The sequence below is a fragment of the Tetrao urogallus genome, assembly GCF_951394365.1.
Source record: "Tetrao urogallus genome assembly, chromosome: 5".
NCBI lineage: Eukaryota > Metazoa > Chordata > Aves > Galliformes > Phasianidae > Tetrao > Tetrao urogallus.
This window is the reverse complement of record NC_136818.1, coordinates 50,290,106-50,302,529: the sequence shown is the minus strand read 5'-3', so window position 1 is coordinate 50,302,529 and position 12,424 is coordinate 50,290,106. Positions and strand designations below refer to the sequence as shown.

At 34.3% G+C, this 12,424-nt stretch overlaps 1 protein-coding gene across 2 annotated transcripts in view; it reads right to left on the bottom strand.

Annotated features, from left to right (window-relative positions):
- Positions 1-246: 246 nt before the first annotated feature.
- The window catches only part of IDE (insulin degrading enzyme), a gene marked incomplete at both ends in the record, with an annotated part of 50,656 nt that continues 38,478 nt past the window's right edge, over positions 247-12,424 (bottom strand). For both annotated transcript variants that reach the window (XM_079535457.1, XM_079535458.1), the window contains 8 exons: positions 247-342; positions 1,435-1,502; positions 3,368-3,440; positions 4,177-4,238; positions 6,570-6,842; positions 9,384-9,551; positions 10,574-10,685; positions 11,502-11,593. In XM_079535457.1, the coding sequence (XP_079391583.1) occupies positions 247-342; positions 1,435-1,502; positions 3,368-3,440; positions 4,177-4,238; positions 6,570-6,842; positions 9,384-9,551; positions 10,574-10,685; positions 11,502-11,593 (944 nt within the window). The remainder of the gene's footprint in view (positions 343-1,434; positions 1,503-3,367; positions 3,441-4,176; positions 4,239-6,569; positions 6,843-9,383; positions 9,552-10,573; positions 10,686-11,501; positions 11,594-12,424) is intronic.

The following is a 12,424-nucleotide window of genomic DNA, read 5'->3' as shown; positions in this document are numbered from 1 at the left end:
TGTTTCAGTTGATTTTGGTTTTCAACAGGTTGTCTGTAATATAAATGACACATGACCACAACTGATTTTTCTATACTCTCTATGCCTAACACACATCTAATGTCAAATGAACCAAGAAGGAATTTGGGACGTTCATAATGGACAGAACCATTTATCCTAACAGTCTTTAATAATTTTGTTCATCATGAAGTCCCCCGAAACCACATCAGTGCTGATCATTTGCATTTCTTCATCCATTGAGGTCCTTCACAGTTTTGCAGCCATGAAATTGATATGTGGTTTCACCAGTGGAAAGAGTGGCAGGCTGCGCTTGAATTCTGTCATATTTTCAATCACGCTTGGCTGCAAAGAAGCGTATGCAAGAAAGTCTGTTCAATTATCCTTAATCAGAAGAGCGAGAAATTCCCCACAAGTTATTCTACAACTACATAAATATACACGGGTCTTGTTTTCTTTCAGTGATTCAACATTTCATATTACAGAATTTTCCCAAATAAAAGTGGCATTACTTCTGAAATGAATGGTTCAATATCTGCTCCAAATAGTTTAAAACAGTAACTGTAATGCTGCGGTTGCATTATTAATTACATCACGTAATTTAGAAAATGCAGAGTTAAGTTTGTAAAAATAACAGCAATCTAATGAGCTATTATTTGTAGTTGCTGCAATAAAGTCACTTTTTAACACTTAAGTCAAAACAAGTATATCCATATTTAATTCACACAGAAATTTCTATCATGGTGATTATCTCACCTATTAGCACTGACTAAGAAGAACACAGATCTACAACTGCATTGCAAAAAGAATCACCTACTGGTGATTCCTACCTACAAACACATTTCTTCAAGCAATTTCACCTCAACCTCATTTGAGGTCCAGGAATGGCCCGGTGTTATTGCATCTACTTACACGAACAGCAACACTGAGTCAATAACACTTGTATGAATAGACTTTCCCAAACTGCTTCATTCACAGGGTATATTAATCCACATTCACAGGAATATTTCATCATTTAAGATCATGACCAGACAGTTAGGTGTTTCGTTTTCTGAACAGATAAGTTTACTGATGCATATCCATCCTTCTCTTGGCACTTCACACATCCTAACACACAAGCTCAGACAATCATAATCTGTATTTTATTCTGTAGTGTAGACACTCAGAAGAGCTACCTACTTCTATTAGATTTCATTTCTACGAACAGAAGGAACAAAGTTAATAGCATAGATGGTCAAAAAAAAAAAAAAAGAAAATGATAAAAACCTGTTATTAAAGACAACCATGCACGTGTAAAAAAAGCTAAAAAAGAAAAAAAAAAAAAAACCTGCAAAAGTATAAATGTCAAGAAGTTTGTACTTTCTCCCTGTAATTGTATTCAAGAATTCTAGACTTCCTTCAATAAAGCCTGGGATTTTATGTGTTGATTCTTTTTACCTGTGGTAGTGGTGGTGCTGGTGCCAAGTTCACATCATTTTGGCATGGAAATTCTCCAACAACAGGGCCTATTTAATATCATCAAAATTAATTTAGAACCAGAACTCAATCAGTGCCTTTCATATAGCAAATTGGACAGATCAAGACATAAAACACAGGATGACAATTTTCAGTTATCTCTAAATACGTTTTTTGAAGCTTTTGCTTTTATACTCATAATTGCCTTTAAAAATACAAGCAGATTAATCCTTGATTTTACTTGAGAACACATGCTGAGGCAGTGTTTTGTTGGTTTTTTTTTTTCATTTTACTTACATGTACGGAGAATGTAGCAATAAAAAGAGCTGATGTACTGGAAAATAAATACTTAAAACTATATTTCAGTAAAAATTATGTGAACAGTATTAAATGCCAATGATATATGCAATAACAGCACATCTGTGTTCCAAAGAGAATCCTTCAGTAGGACATGCTTATGGAGACATGGAGATTACTCCATATACCAAATCCTGTTTAGCAACCCCAAGTCTTTCCTGCCTGTCCCATGCACCTTCTACTTACTCCAGTCCCACACTAACTTATTAAATCCAATAAGCCTGTCTCACGTGTGTATGTTATGCAGTTCCTTAAATCCTCCTTCCTCAATTTCCAAACTCAAGTTTCAACCCTAACTTTTACACTGGGAGTTCAAAATGTTCCAGCATCCTAATCTCCTACATCTCTACTGCTTCTAATCATTTTCTACTCTCTGTGGAAACGTGTCTGCCTCCATGAGGAAGGAAACTCCCTAGGAGTCTTTTCAGCCTCCTTCATGTTACCCTGTTCAGCAGTTGCATTTCTTCCCAAGAATTTTCACTTGGACTCACAGGAAATTAATCAAAGTCCCGGCTTCTATTTCAAGGCAGAAAAAGAGACCAATTGTCAAATTAAATGACTTAGGAGATGTGGAATACATGGAGAGAAGGCTATGCTTTACTATAACCACTCTAAGAGTTAAGTAGTTGTTAGGCTTCCTCCCATGTTCCTCTTGGCTCAAGAAGATAACATTCCAAGTGAATAATAAACCACTTGGCAATATAGTTACTTTCTAAAAATAAAGTTTTCTAAAGTTAGTCACAGTATTAGAGCTAATTCTATTTAGCTAGCAATGATTCCCCAGGATAGATACTTTGGAACAAGTCTCCTTTACTCAGCTGAAGAATTATGACTTCCGTGGTATCATAAAAATCATTCTGATACTGGAAAGAGTTTCATAAGTGGCACACAGCTATCTGCTTCCTTCTGTTCTATTTCTAACACCAGTGCTATGCATGCCAAAATTTAATTCTAGCATGAACTGGCAAAAAATTAGCACAAAACAACGTAAGTTTTTCACTCTCTATGTATTTATTTATTGTTTATTAACTGGAAACACCATTAGCCTTTTCCTCTTGGAATTCTAAAATGGAGTAGTAGAGTCTACAATGCACAGATAATCTAAAATATTTGAAAACAAAACCTAAACAGACTTCCTCAAGTTATATTAAATGCAACATCTGACATTCCTGGAGGGTTACTTTATATTTGCTTTTTCTTTAAGAGTGCTTGAATAATGAATTGAGGACCTTTTCTGATTGTTAGGAAAGCAATCATTTTATTGATAACTGCAAATTATAACTTTGGAGTTTTAGGTGTACATCAAAATATTGTTCTATTTAATGATATCAATATGCTTTTGAATGGCTGAAGAATTTGGCCACAAATGTCAACTAGAAAATTTGAAGCACCTATATGAAGAAAATTTTAAAAAGAAATTCTTTTTCCTTTCCAACGTATGCAATCTCCAAAGCTGGATTTTTCTTGAAGTACATTTGTATAACACGACAAGAGTATTTTTAGCTAGGACTTGCTTGAACACAAATTGATTAAATACTATATTCAGCACAGTACTTACAGGAATCCATTTCCCTTGCAAGGACGTGTACTGAAACCTTGTGTCTTCTGGGAGCATCAATTGCCAACAACACCTAGAGTAAACAATATCAATTATTTCAGTTGTGGAAAGTATCCATCACAAATATATAATCTCTAAAAAGAACGACAGCATTTACATTTTAATTTAAGCTTTAACATGAAGGTGAATTTTGAGACATCCCTTAAAGCATTATTAAAGGTAGTCCATACCTTGAATCATTTTAGAATCAAGTTGTTTACAAAATTCATGTACTACTTGGGACTCAAACCATTCAAACATAAAACAACCAACAAAAACCCTGGAAGTATCAAATTCAGCTATAAACTATCAAAGTATCAAGATTACCACCTAAAACCCTAGCAAAACTTTCAGAAGTACATCACCCTGAGCACAGTTATTAAACTCAGCAGGACTAGCTCAGCAATCTAGAATTATTTCTACTCTGGAGTACTGGTTAATCATTTATTGAGCATTACTGTAAGTAAAAAAGTATCAATTCCCACAAACACAGAACATGCATACTTGCTGAAGTTATCAAGCTACTGGAATTCCATTTTCCAAGTTTATGTTTGCTGTGCTTCTTCACCCATGCCACCATACTATGAAAAACACACGTTAGGGTTCACTGTCATCTACTGCTCAAAGCAGTAAGAATGGATCTCTAGTACCGATAGAAGCTAATGCAAGAATGACCCTGGTAGCGAAATGGATGAACACAGATAGATTACAAAAGTGAAACAATTTTGAATTGAATTTCCAAATAGTATTAAACTACATGACTAACTTACCTTGTAGAACTGTATGATGTCATCCTTGGTCAGGGTCTTGAGATATGCCACTTCAATGTTATCTGCACAATAGTAAAAATTAGAACAAGTCTGCAAATCACAGCTGGTTATGAGCACACTAATTCTAAGTATTTATTCTTTCCTGCAATTAACTGCAAGTGATATGCTTTTCATTCTTAACTTAAAAGCTAACACTTGTACCACTAAAAGTGTCAATGGAAGCTTGGAAAAAAATTATACTTTAACTAACATCCTTTGTGATTGGACTTACTAAAAAAAAAATGCATGTTTGAAGAATACTGACTGCATTGTATATTATTCAGTAGCTAAAAAAATGCGTCTACTTTTCTATGTCATCTTCACATCAGTGTTACCTATTTCTAATGCAGACTGATTGCAGAGTTTTTATTAACAGTTAGGAAAGATAGCATGAATTTTGGAAAATAAACATGAAGAAGAGTGACAACCTAAATCATATTTCTTAAGGAACAACCACCTTTCAGATATTTGATGACAAGTGTGTCTCAGTAGCTACATCAGGTTACATAAATTCAATTGTAATGAACTAGAAATTTAATATCACTCAAGAATGAGTGTTTTTGTTATAGGTATGCTTGCATTTCTTAGGATTAGCAGATAGGTCAAGAAAGGAAAGTGTGTGAAAGAATACGCAGCTAATATGTTGGTGAAGCATACAGGAAGTAGTTCATACGAAGTTTTAAAGGGAGGAAATTCAAAAATCAGCAAAACATGATGATGACAGTATTTTAAAGTCTGATGTAAAACAGCAGAAGTAACAATAATGTTAAAACCTAAAAAACTTTTTCACTTCTTCAGGCTGGAATACGCATTTCTGCTTTGACAAATATAGTCATTTGAGAATCATTTAATGAAATCAAATTCCCAGCGGGCAGAAGGGAATTAAAGATACTCAAGCAAAATAGTAAGTTTAGTGGAATTCAGATGTGAAAGATATGGCTACAGTTAACAGTAAGAAATTCTAGAGAGAGAAGATGGATCCAAGTAGGGTAAAAACAGCAAGACTTAAAGCAGAGAAAAAATGCATTATTTCAGACACAAAAAAGTACTCAAGTTCTCACACCAGTCCTTAAACTCAGCCATGAAATCTTGTCAGTATCTCTCATTCTCTCAAAACCAAGCCAGACAACAATTTGAAATTTTTCATTATTACAACAGTTCAGTTAGTATAACAAAAAAAAAAAAAAAAACTTGCTATGAAAGGCTGACACTCTGCATGTAAAGCAAAAGAGAAGTCACGATACAGAGTGAGTCTTATGTAGGCAGCATATTATGCACGAGAGATGGAAAATTATAGCTTTAAGTAAGAGTTGAGACATGAAAATGTGATGAAAGGCTGATCTATATCTAAATCTGTAAGTATTTTTTAAAGTTAAGAAACTAAAATATTTAAGCATTGATTTCTTTCTTCACAGAAGACATTTTAGAAAGCATATAACGAGCTAAATAAAAACTAGATTTAAAACTCCTATCCATCACCTTTTAGGAAAAAAAAGACATGTATTTATTGTAGAAAATCAAATTAGATTTGTTTCAAAATATATCATTTAGTGATAGAAAATAAAAGCTAACTCAGAATATTACTTATATATCAAGGTATTTAGGATTTAAAATTTTCCAACACTGATAAAAAAGGGAAAATACAACTTCAGCAGCACGTAGGATCACAGTATTATGATATTACTGTAAAAAACTGCCTGTCCATTTTCAGTAAGAACAGCAGAAGCTGGATTTCAATCAACCTTCTACAAGCTTATAACCATCCAAGCATTGTGGCTTAAAAGAATAATTCACGTTTCTACTAGGCCTACTCTAAATTGAGACAGGTCACGTGTTGGCTAAGTCTGTTGTTGCCACTGTCGTTGATTTCGTCTCATTCTCACGACAGAATTGCACAATGTAAGCAGGATTCGAATTCATGTCTACACTATCAGGAATGTCAAAGTGCACTTGAACGCATCTCAGTCAAATGTTAGGCACATACGTAATACAGGTGTTTGAACATCACAGAAAGAAAGTTAAGCTTATACAACATCAACAATTGCATCCAAGCCACTTCCAATCCTTGACCTACTCCTCATCTCACAGAGGCTTAAAGGAAAGAACTGAAGGTCAGTGAAATACTTGTTGTCCCTGTCATATAGTAAACACCAGGAAGCAGGATTATCCTCTATTACTAAACGCTCTACTGCTGAGAGCATGGGCTGCACAAATGAGATACTTTTCTCAGCTCAGAATGAAGAAATGTAGCCTACAGGACTGAAATCACAAAAAAATATATAGAAATTATGCATAGACTACAAACATATCTAAACTACAGCATTGGAAATTAAGGGAATTATAATCTTTCTCACCTCTGTCAAAGTTATACTGCTGAGAAATTATTTCTCCCCAGTATTTAGCACATTCTGCAGACAGCTTCTTTGGTTTGTCTAGACGACGAATTGCTAAAGCTTGGATGTGTTTTTGGAAGGCCTCTTCTGTCATATCTTCTATACATTTCTCCATAGTCTTTAAGAACGCTTCAACTCTGCTTTCTAAATAATGTGGTGGCTTTTCAGATTGGATAATAAATCGCAGACCCTGTATGCCGTTTGCCCGACGGGGACCACTGAACACAATGTAACCTTAGCAAAACAAGAACAGTAACAGATTTAAAGAAATCCCTTGTTCAAACATTAAGTATGCAAAACATGGCAATTTTGATAGGGATGTGGAAGAAAGGAAGCATACTAACAAAGAAAAGAAATTTTGTCATCGGTATTAGGTAATCAGAAATCAAGTTGTACTATAGTGCTTAATTGGACTCAACACCAGGAACTTATTATTTTCCCATAAAGTCTGATCTGAATTCACTTTGCACTATTTCTTGTATCCTAACAATTCAATATAAGGAAACTAATCCTTTCATTTCTACTTGCAGCTTTACCTTATCTGAGCCTTTCCTAAGGAACATAACCCTTTCTTTAGTCTTACTCCCCTTTTTGTAACAAATCTGTCACGTTTCAGTCTTGTACATGTTGTTTTATAGCTCTCTAATCATTCCTTGATTCTTCGTCAAAACTGGACATAGTATTTCAAAATCCTTATTTGAAGAGCACAGAAATATTGTGAATCTTAGAAGCTCTTTTTATCTATCCCAGTGTTTCTTTTAAACAGCAGCTTGACACAGTTCATGTATGTTTTACATCTGATCCATAGTAACCTAGTGATTGTTTTCTACATAACTGCTACGTAGCCAGTTGTTTTCTGTTACTCCTGCCAAAACGTTCCCAACTGCATCTAATCTGTATTCAAGCCATATTTCCAAAATGTCAAACTAAGTTTGAATTCTAATTCTGTCTTCCCACACACTTGCCTCTTCTTCCATCTTAGAAATCTGAAGATTTAGTAAGCCTAAACTCTTCTATTGAGTACATTTTAAATCCTAAGTAACGCTGGATGACACTGGATGAATAGAGAACCATTCTTATTAATTTTCTGATCACAACTTTCCATCCAAACATGAAGCTTTTTGAATTTAGGTGCTCTCTTCAGCTTGTTTGAGAATGTTACACCTCTTTCATACTATCGAGGTGAGATCCACAACAGTGCCATTACCACCCAGTCAGGCAGGCAAAGTATTTAAAAAAAAAAAAAAAAAAAAAAGGTTACTTTGACACCACTTTGCCTAGTAATCGTTTCTCAGTTGTTTTCTATGAGTTTGCAATAGCAGTTATGAGTTTGATAGCATTCCAGGAATTAGAATGAAACTGACAGATCTGTAATTTTCTTGCCCTTTTATTTCCAAAAGAAATGTTTAACACTTAGTATCTTTTTTATTTTTTTCCAGTACCACACTTACCATTTGAAAATTCTCAGTTACAATTTTTAGTTCCAGGTATCTAGTATTTTGCTTTTGAAATACAGAATTCATCATACTTGAACTCTTCAAAAAGCTACTACTTTTCCCTTCCTTTGTTTTTCTTGTACTGCTGAAGTATTTATTGAATGAGTCCCAGATACTTTCTCTACTGTCTAATACAATGTCAAGAGTTATCAGTCTTTCTCCCTTAGCTTTCTCGGAGATCTTACTAACAATTTCACTGAGTTTACTGATTCTTGCTGGTATTTCTGCTGTCTTTCCTCCTAAGTCTTGTAAACTCCCTCCTTTGGCAATCACGCCACACTGGTTTCTGTACTGACATGCGTGCATAGTTCTTCCTCACTGATTTCCCCCACATTCTTTTTAACAGTTATCTCCAACTTGTATAAGAAACCTGCCACCAACACATTCCAAAAACTGGCTAAACCACCTGGGTCCTGCCCTACTTTCAAGAGATATCTAGACTGATATGATGTGTGAGATTCTTCTAGCAGCTTACAAGAAATCTAATCTTGCCCAATCTCCCTGGTAATTCGTAACTCTGTAATGGTACCGATGTTCTTTTTCCATTCAGTCATTATACTGAAACATCCCTCTGCCTTTCACCTTTGAAAAAAAATAAAACCCTAAACAAACAAACAAACAAACAAACCCTAAAAATCTGATGGTATTACTTATTAATATTTCAATCCTGCAAACTGTGATGCAAGTCCTTGTCTCTTTCAGTTATCCAATATGGAATAGCCTGACCAGTTTTTAGACTTACTGGTTCAGATAATGATTGTTTGTTCTTCCTAGTGGACAGCTGTATTCTTAACACAAGAACTGTATTCTTAATGCTGAAATGCATGTTAATGCTACTTCGTTAGTACTGCAGCTTACCATTTCCCACACAGCTGTATTCCTAAGCTAGAGGTTGTAAATCCTTCCACTTGGAAGTAGGATCACCAGCAGAAAAGACTAAACTGCTGCTGATTCTTTAAGAAGATCTAAAATTTAGGAATTGATCTTATCTCCTTCTGGTAAAAATTCTGCACAGTTGTTCTGTTGTTGTTTTTAAACTAGGGAGGATTTCAGATATTTAAGACTAATGTTAAGAATTAGGCTAGCTTATTCTCAGTTTAGAATGTGTGAACAGTAACATTCCTTTGAGTCATCAGCAGTTAAAATGATTTGCATTTACCATTTGTCCTTTAAATGGCATTCACTGATCAGGGAAAGAACACCTCATCATGTCTCATGCAAGTGTGTGAATATGCATGCCTGGGTTTATACAGACAATAATCACTACGGGAATACTTACCTAATTGTTCCTTAGTGCGCAGAGTATTGAAGCATGGTTCTGAGATAATTTGACAAAAGAGCTCCAAAAACATATTCTCAGAAGTGCTCTGCATATCTGTCTGGTAATATATTTCAATGCCACAATTGTTATGTACTTCATTTCTCTGTTGATACACAAACCATCCCCCTAAAAGACAAACATAAAAAAGTTAGATTACAGTTTAGGTAAATACATACTGTTTACTTAGAAAGCATATATTTTTATTGTCCAGTATTAAAAATGGCTATCACTTGTGGAATCCAATTAAAATAAATGCTTCAGGACTTTTAAAGCAGAATTTCCACTAACAGATCATGCACGGTTTTCAAGTAACAGGAAAAGAAAACATTATTTTAATACATCAAGATGACATAGCTTGAACACATCAGAAACTAGAAGCTTGCTGTTTCTCAAGCAAGTAGTTTGGAACTGAAGTTCTAAAACTGCATTGCCTGGAATGCAGTTTCTAAAGACAAACATAAACATCATAAACATTTTGTGAATATTAAAAATAATTTAGTAACAACGGTTTCTTCGGTTACATGGTAGCTTTCAGACTGCTGATCAGCTATGGGTAATTGATTTTGGCTGCTTAGCCAAAATTGTCATCATTCCTGTGTAGCTCCCAAGAATTCCTTGAAGCTCATTTCTTAAATGTAACATTTTCCACGCAATAGAAGTAAAATCATAAAAGCACTACGAGAAGAAAAGATATCAGAAATAAAGAATATATACTTGTGTAAAGCTTTTATTTTTCCAAATAAAAGGAGTTTTTTGGACAATCCTTCACTGAATGTTCACTTAATACCTGGAAGTGCTCAAAGAATGATGCTTACTCAAATATGTCTTCTACACATAATGTACAACGTGAGAGATTTTATTTCCATAAAGCATACAGAGTGAATTAAGACTGAAGGTCAACTTATGCACATGAATTAAAAATGAAATCAAATATACAAAAATATATGCATGTATTTGTGTATAATTTTACTTACATAAAACTACAGCCTAATCTGCTACATCTGCAGTTTAAAATAATTTGAAATAAATCTGATTTTGAAACAAAGTCCAAGCAACAGAGAGTATTATTCATCTTAAAGTGCCATTAGCAGACCAAGAACCTTGATTTAATGTACAACAAAAAAATTTGAAGTAACCATTTAACTTACTGTCTGGAAGTTGCACTTCTCTGTATCTCACTAGCTGACTGGGAAGGAGTGGCTTTGTATGAGCGTGCTCTATAAGAGTGTCCTCAACCATTTGCATAATTCCTAGTGCAGCCTTGAAGAGAAAACACAAGGACTTCCATATACAAGTGTGTTAAAATGAGGAAGGGAAAAACCTTTAATTTTCCCTTGTTATTAACCAAGTGCTACATGCATTCAGCAGTCACTAGCAATGTTTTCTAACATCTCCTGCTAGTGAAACATCACAGAGCTACTATAACAACATCTTGTGAGAAATACTGCTATGCCAGTCTTCCAAATAGAATGTAAAAACGTATATGCTTTACGTATAAGAAAGATATTGGGCGTTGGTTTTGTACATACTTTCAAGTATTTGGTTAAATTTCCGACACAAATTACAACTGTAACTTTTTTTGTTGAAGACAAAAGAAACATTTTCTGTTTTTTACTCCCAAAGACACAACTGATAGCAGAGGGCTATTTTTTATGGACTAACATTCCTGCTCAGCTTCATACAAAGCAATTCATTTAGCAGAATCATGGATTCTTGAAGCTTTGCTAGTTAGCCTGGTACTTACAAATGGAATAGCAGGATCTGCAGCATTCTTTATGCAGCTTGATCACATTACAGCAATAACATGTAGCACAGACTTTAAAATATTTAGATCTAAGCTGTTTTTTTTATTAAATTTCCAAGAGCAATACAAGGGAGCACACAGCCTAATAAATCAAAAGTGGAAAAAATGACACCATGATTGTCCCATAAAGAAAAAAAGTAGTACGTCAAATTATGTAAACTGAAATTATGTAGACAAAGCTGCTTTGAGACATGAGAAGGTTAAACTAGCCTTTCATTTTTAATGCTACTTTTAAATAAAAACTGTGTTATTAAAGAAAGTATCACACCAACCTGTTTAGTTATATTGCCATGGAGAAGAGCTTCAATGTGTAACCGTGACAACAGTTGAGATATAAAGGCCTTGAGGCGGGGAAGAGTGACATCTAGAATAGAGATCAGGATAGTTAAATCAATTACCTGCATTTCTACATTAAGAAGTACCTAATTCATTTCTAGATGTGGTATATTTCTTTCAGGAGCAAAAAGACATTGTCATAAAAAAACCTGAATCTCTCCTTACAAATGCAACCCTGGAAAGCTTCCAGGTCTAAATAGCAGTGCTCATCATATAGCTTGCTTTGCTTAGAATTCATGCATCGTCTGACCCAGATTCCAAAAAGAGAAGAAAAAAAAAAAAAAAAAAAAGAGCCTTCTGAAGTCTTCTTTCCAGTCATTCCAAGCAAACATTCATTCTCCAGAGAAAATAGTAGTAATCATTTAGGTGGTGTTCCAAAATAAAGCTATTAACTAAATAAGAAAAATGCAATTTGTAATGCTTGAGAAACACACTGTACATTTACCATCTTGACTAAAAAAAAAAAAAATCAACTGAAATAGTGTTTTGATGCTATCCCTGTAATAAACAATACACAAGAAAAATATTATTTGCAATATATCCCAAAGTACACACACACATGCATTCTATGTTAGCCTACCTTTGTAAAGCAGTTTTCATATATAAATCAAAATACAACATACAGAATCAATGGAATGAGAGAGGATTGGAAGAGTGGATGAGAGGTTCCTCCTAAAGCTGACAAATACGTTGTTAATTCCCTGACTCTACATGAACCCCTACTTCTTTTTATCTTAAATGTGCATTACAAAACCTTTTGAAGAGCACATGGTCCTTTTATTGTTGCATAATCCTAATCTTAACTTGCACTATTAATAAGCAGATCTATAGACAAAAAAAGAAAAATTGCTTTGAAGGA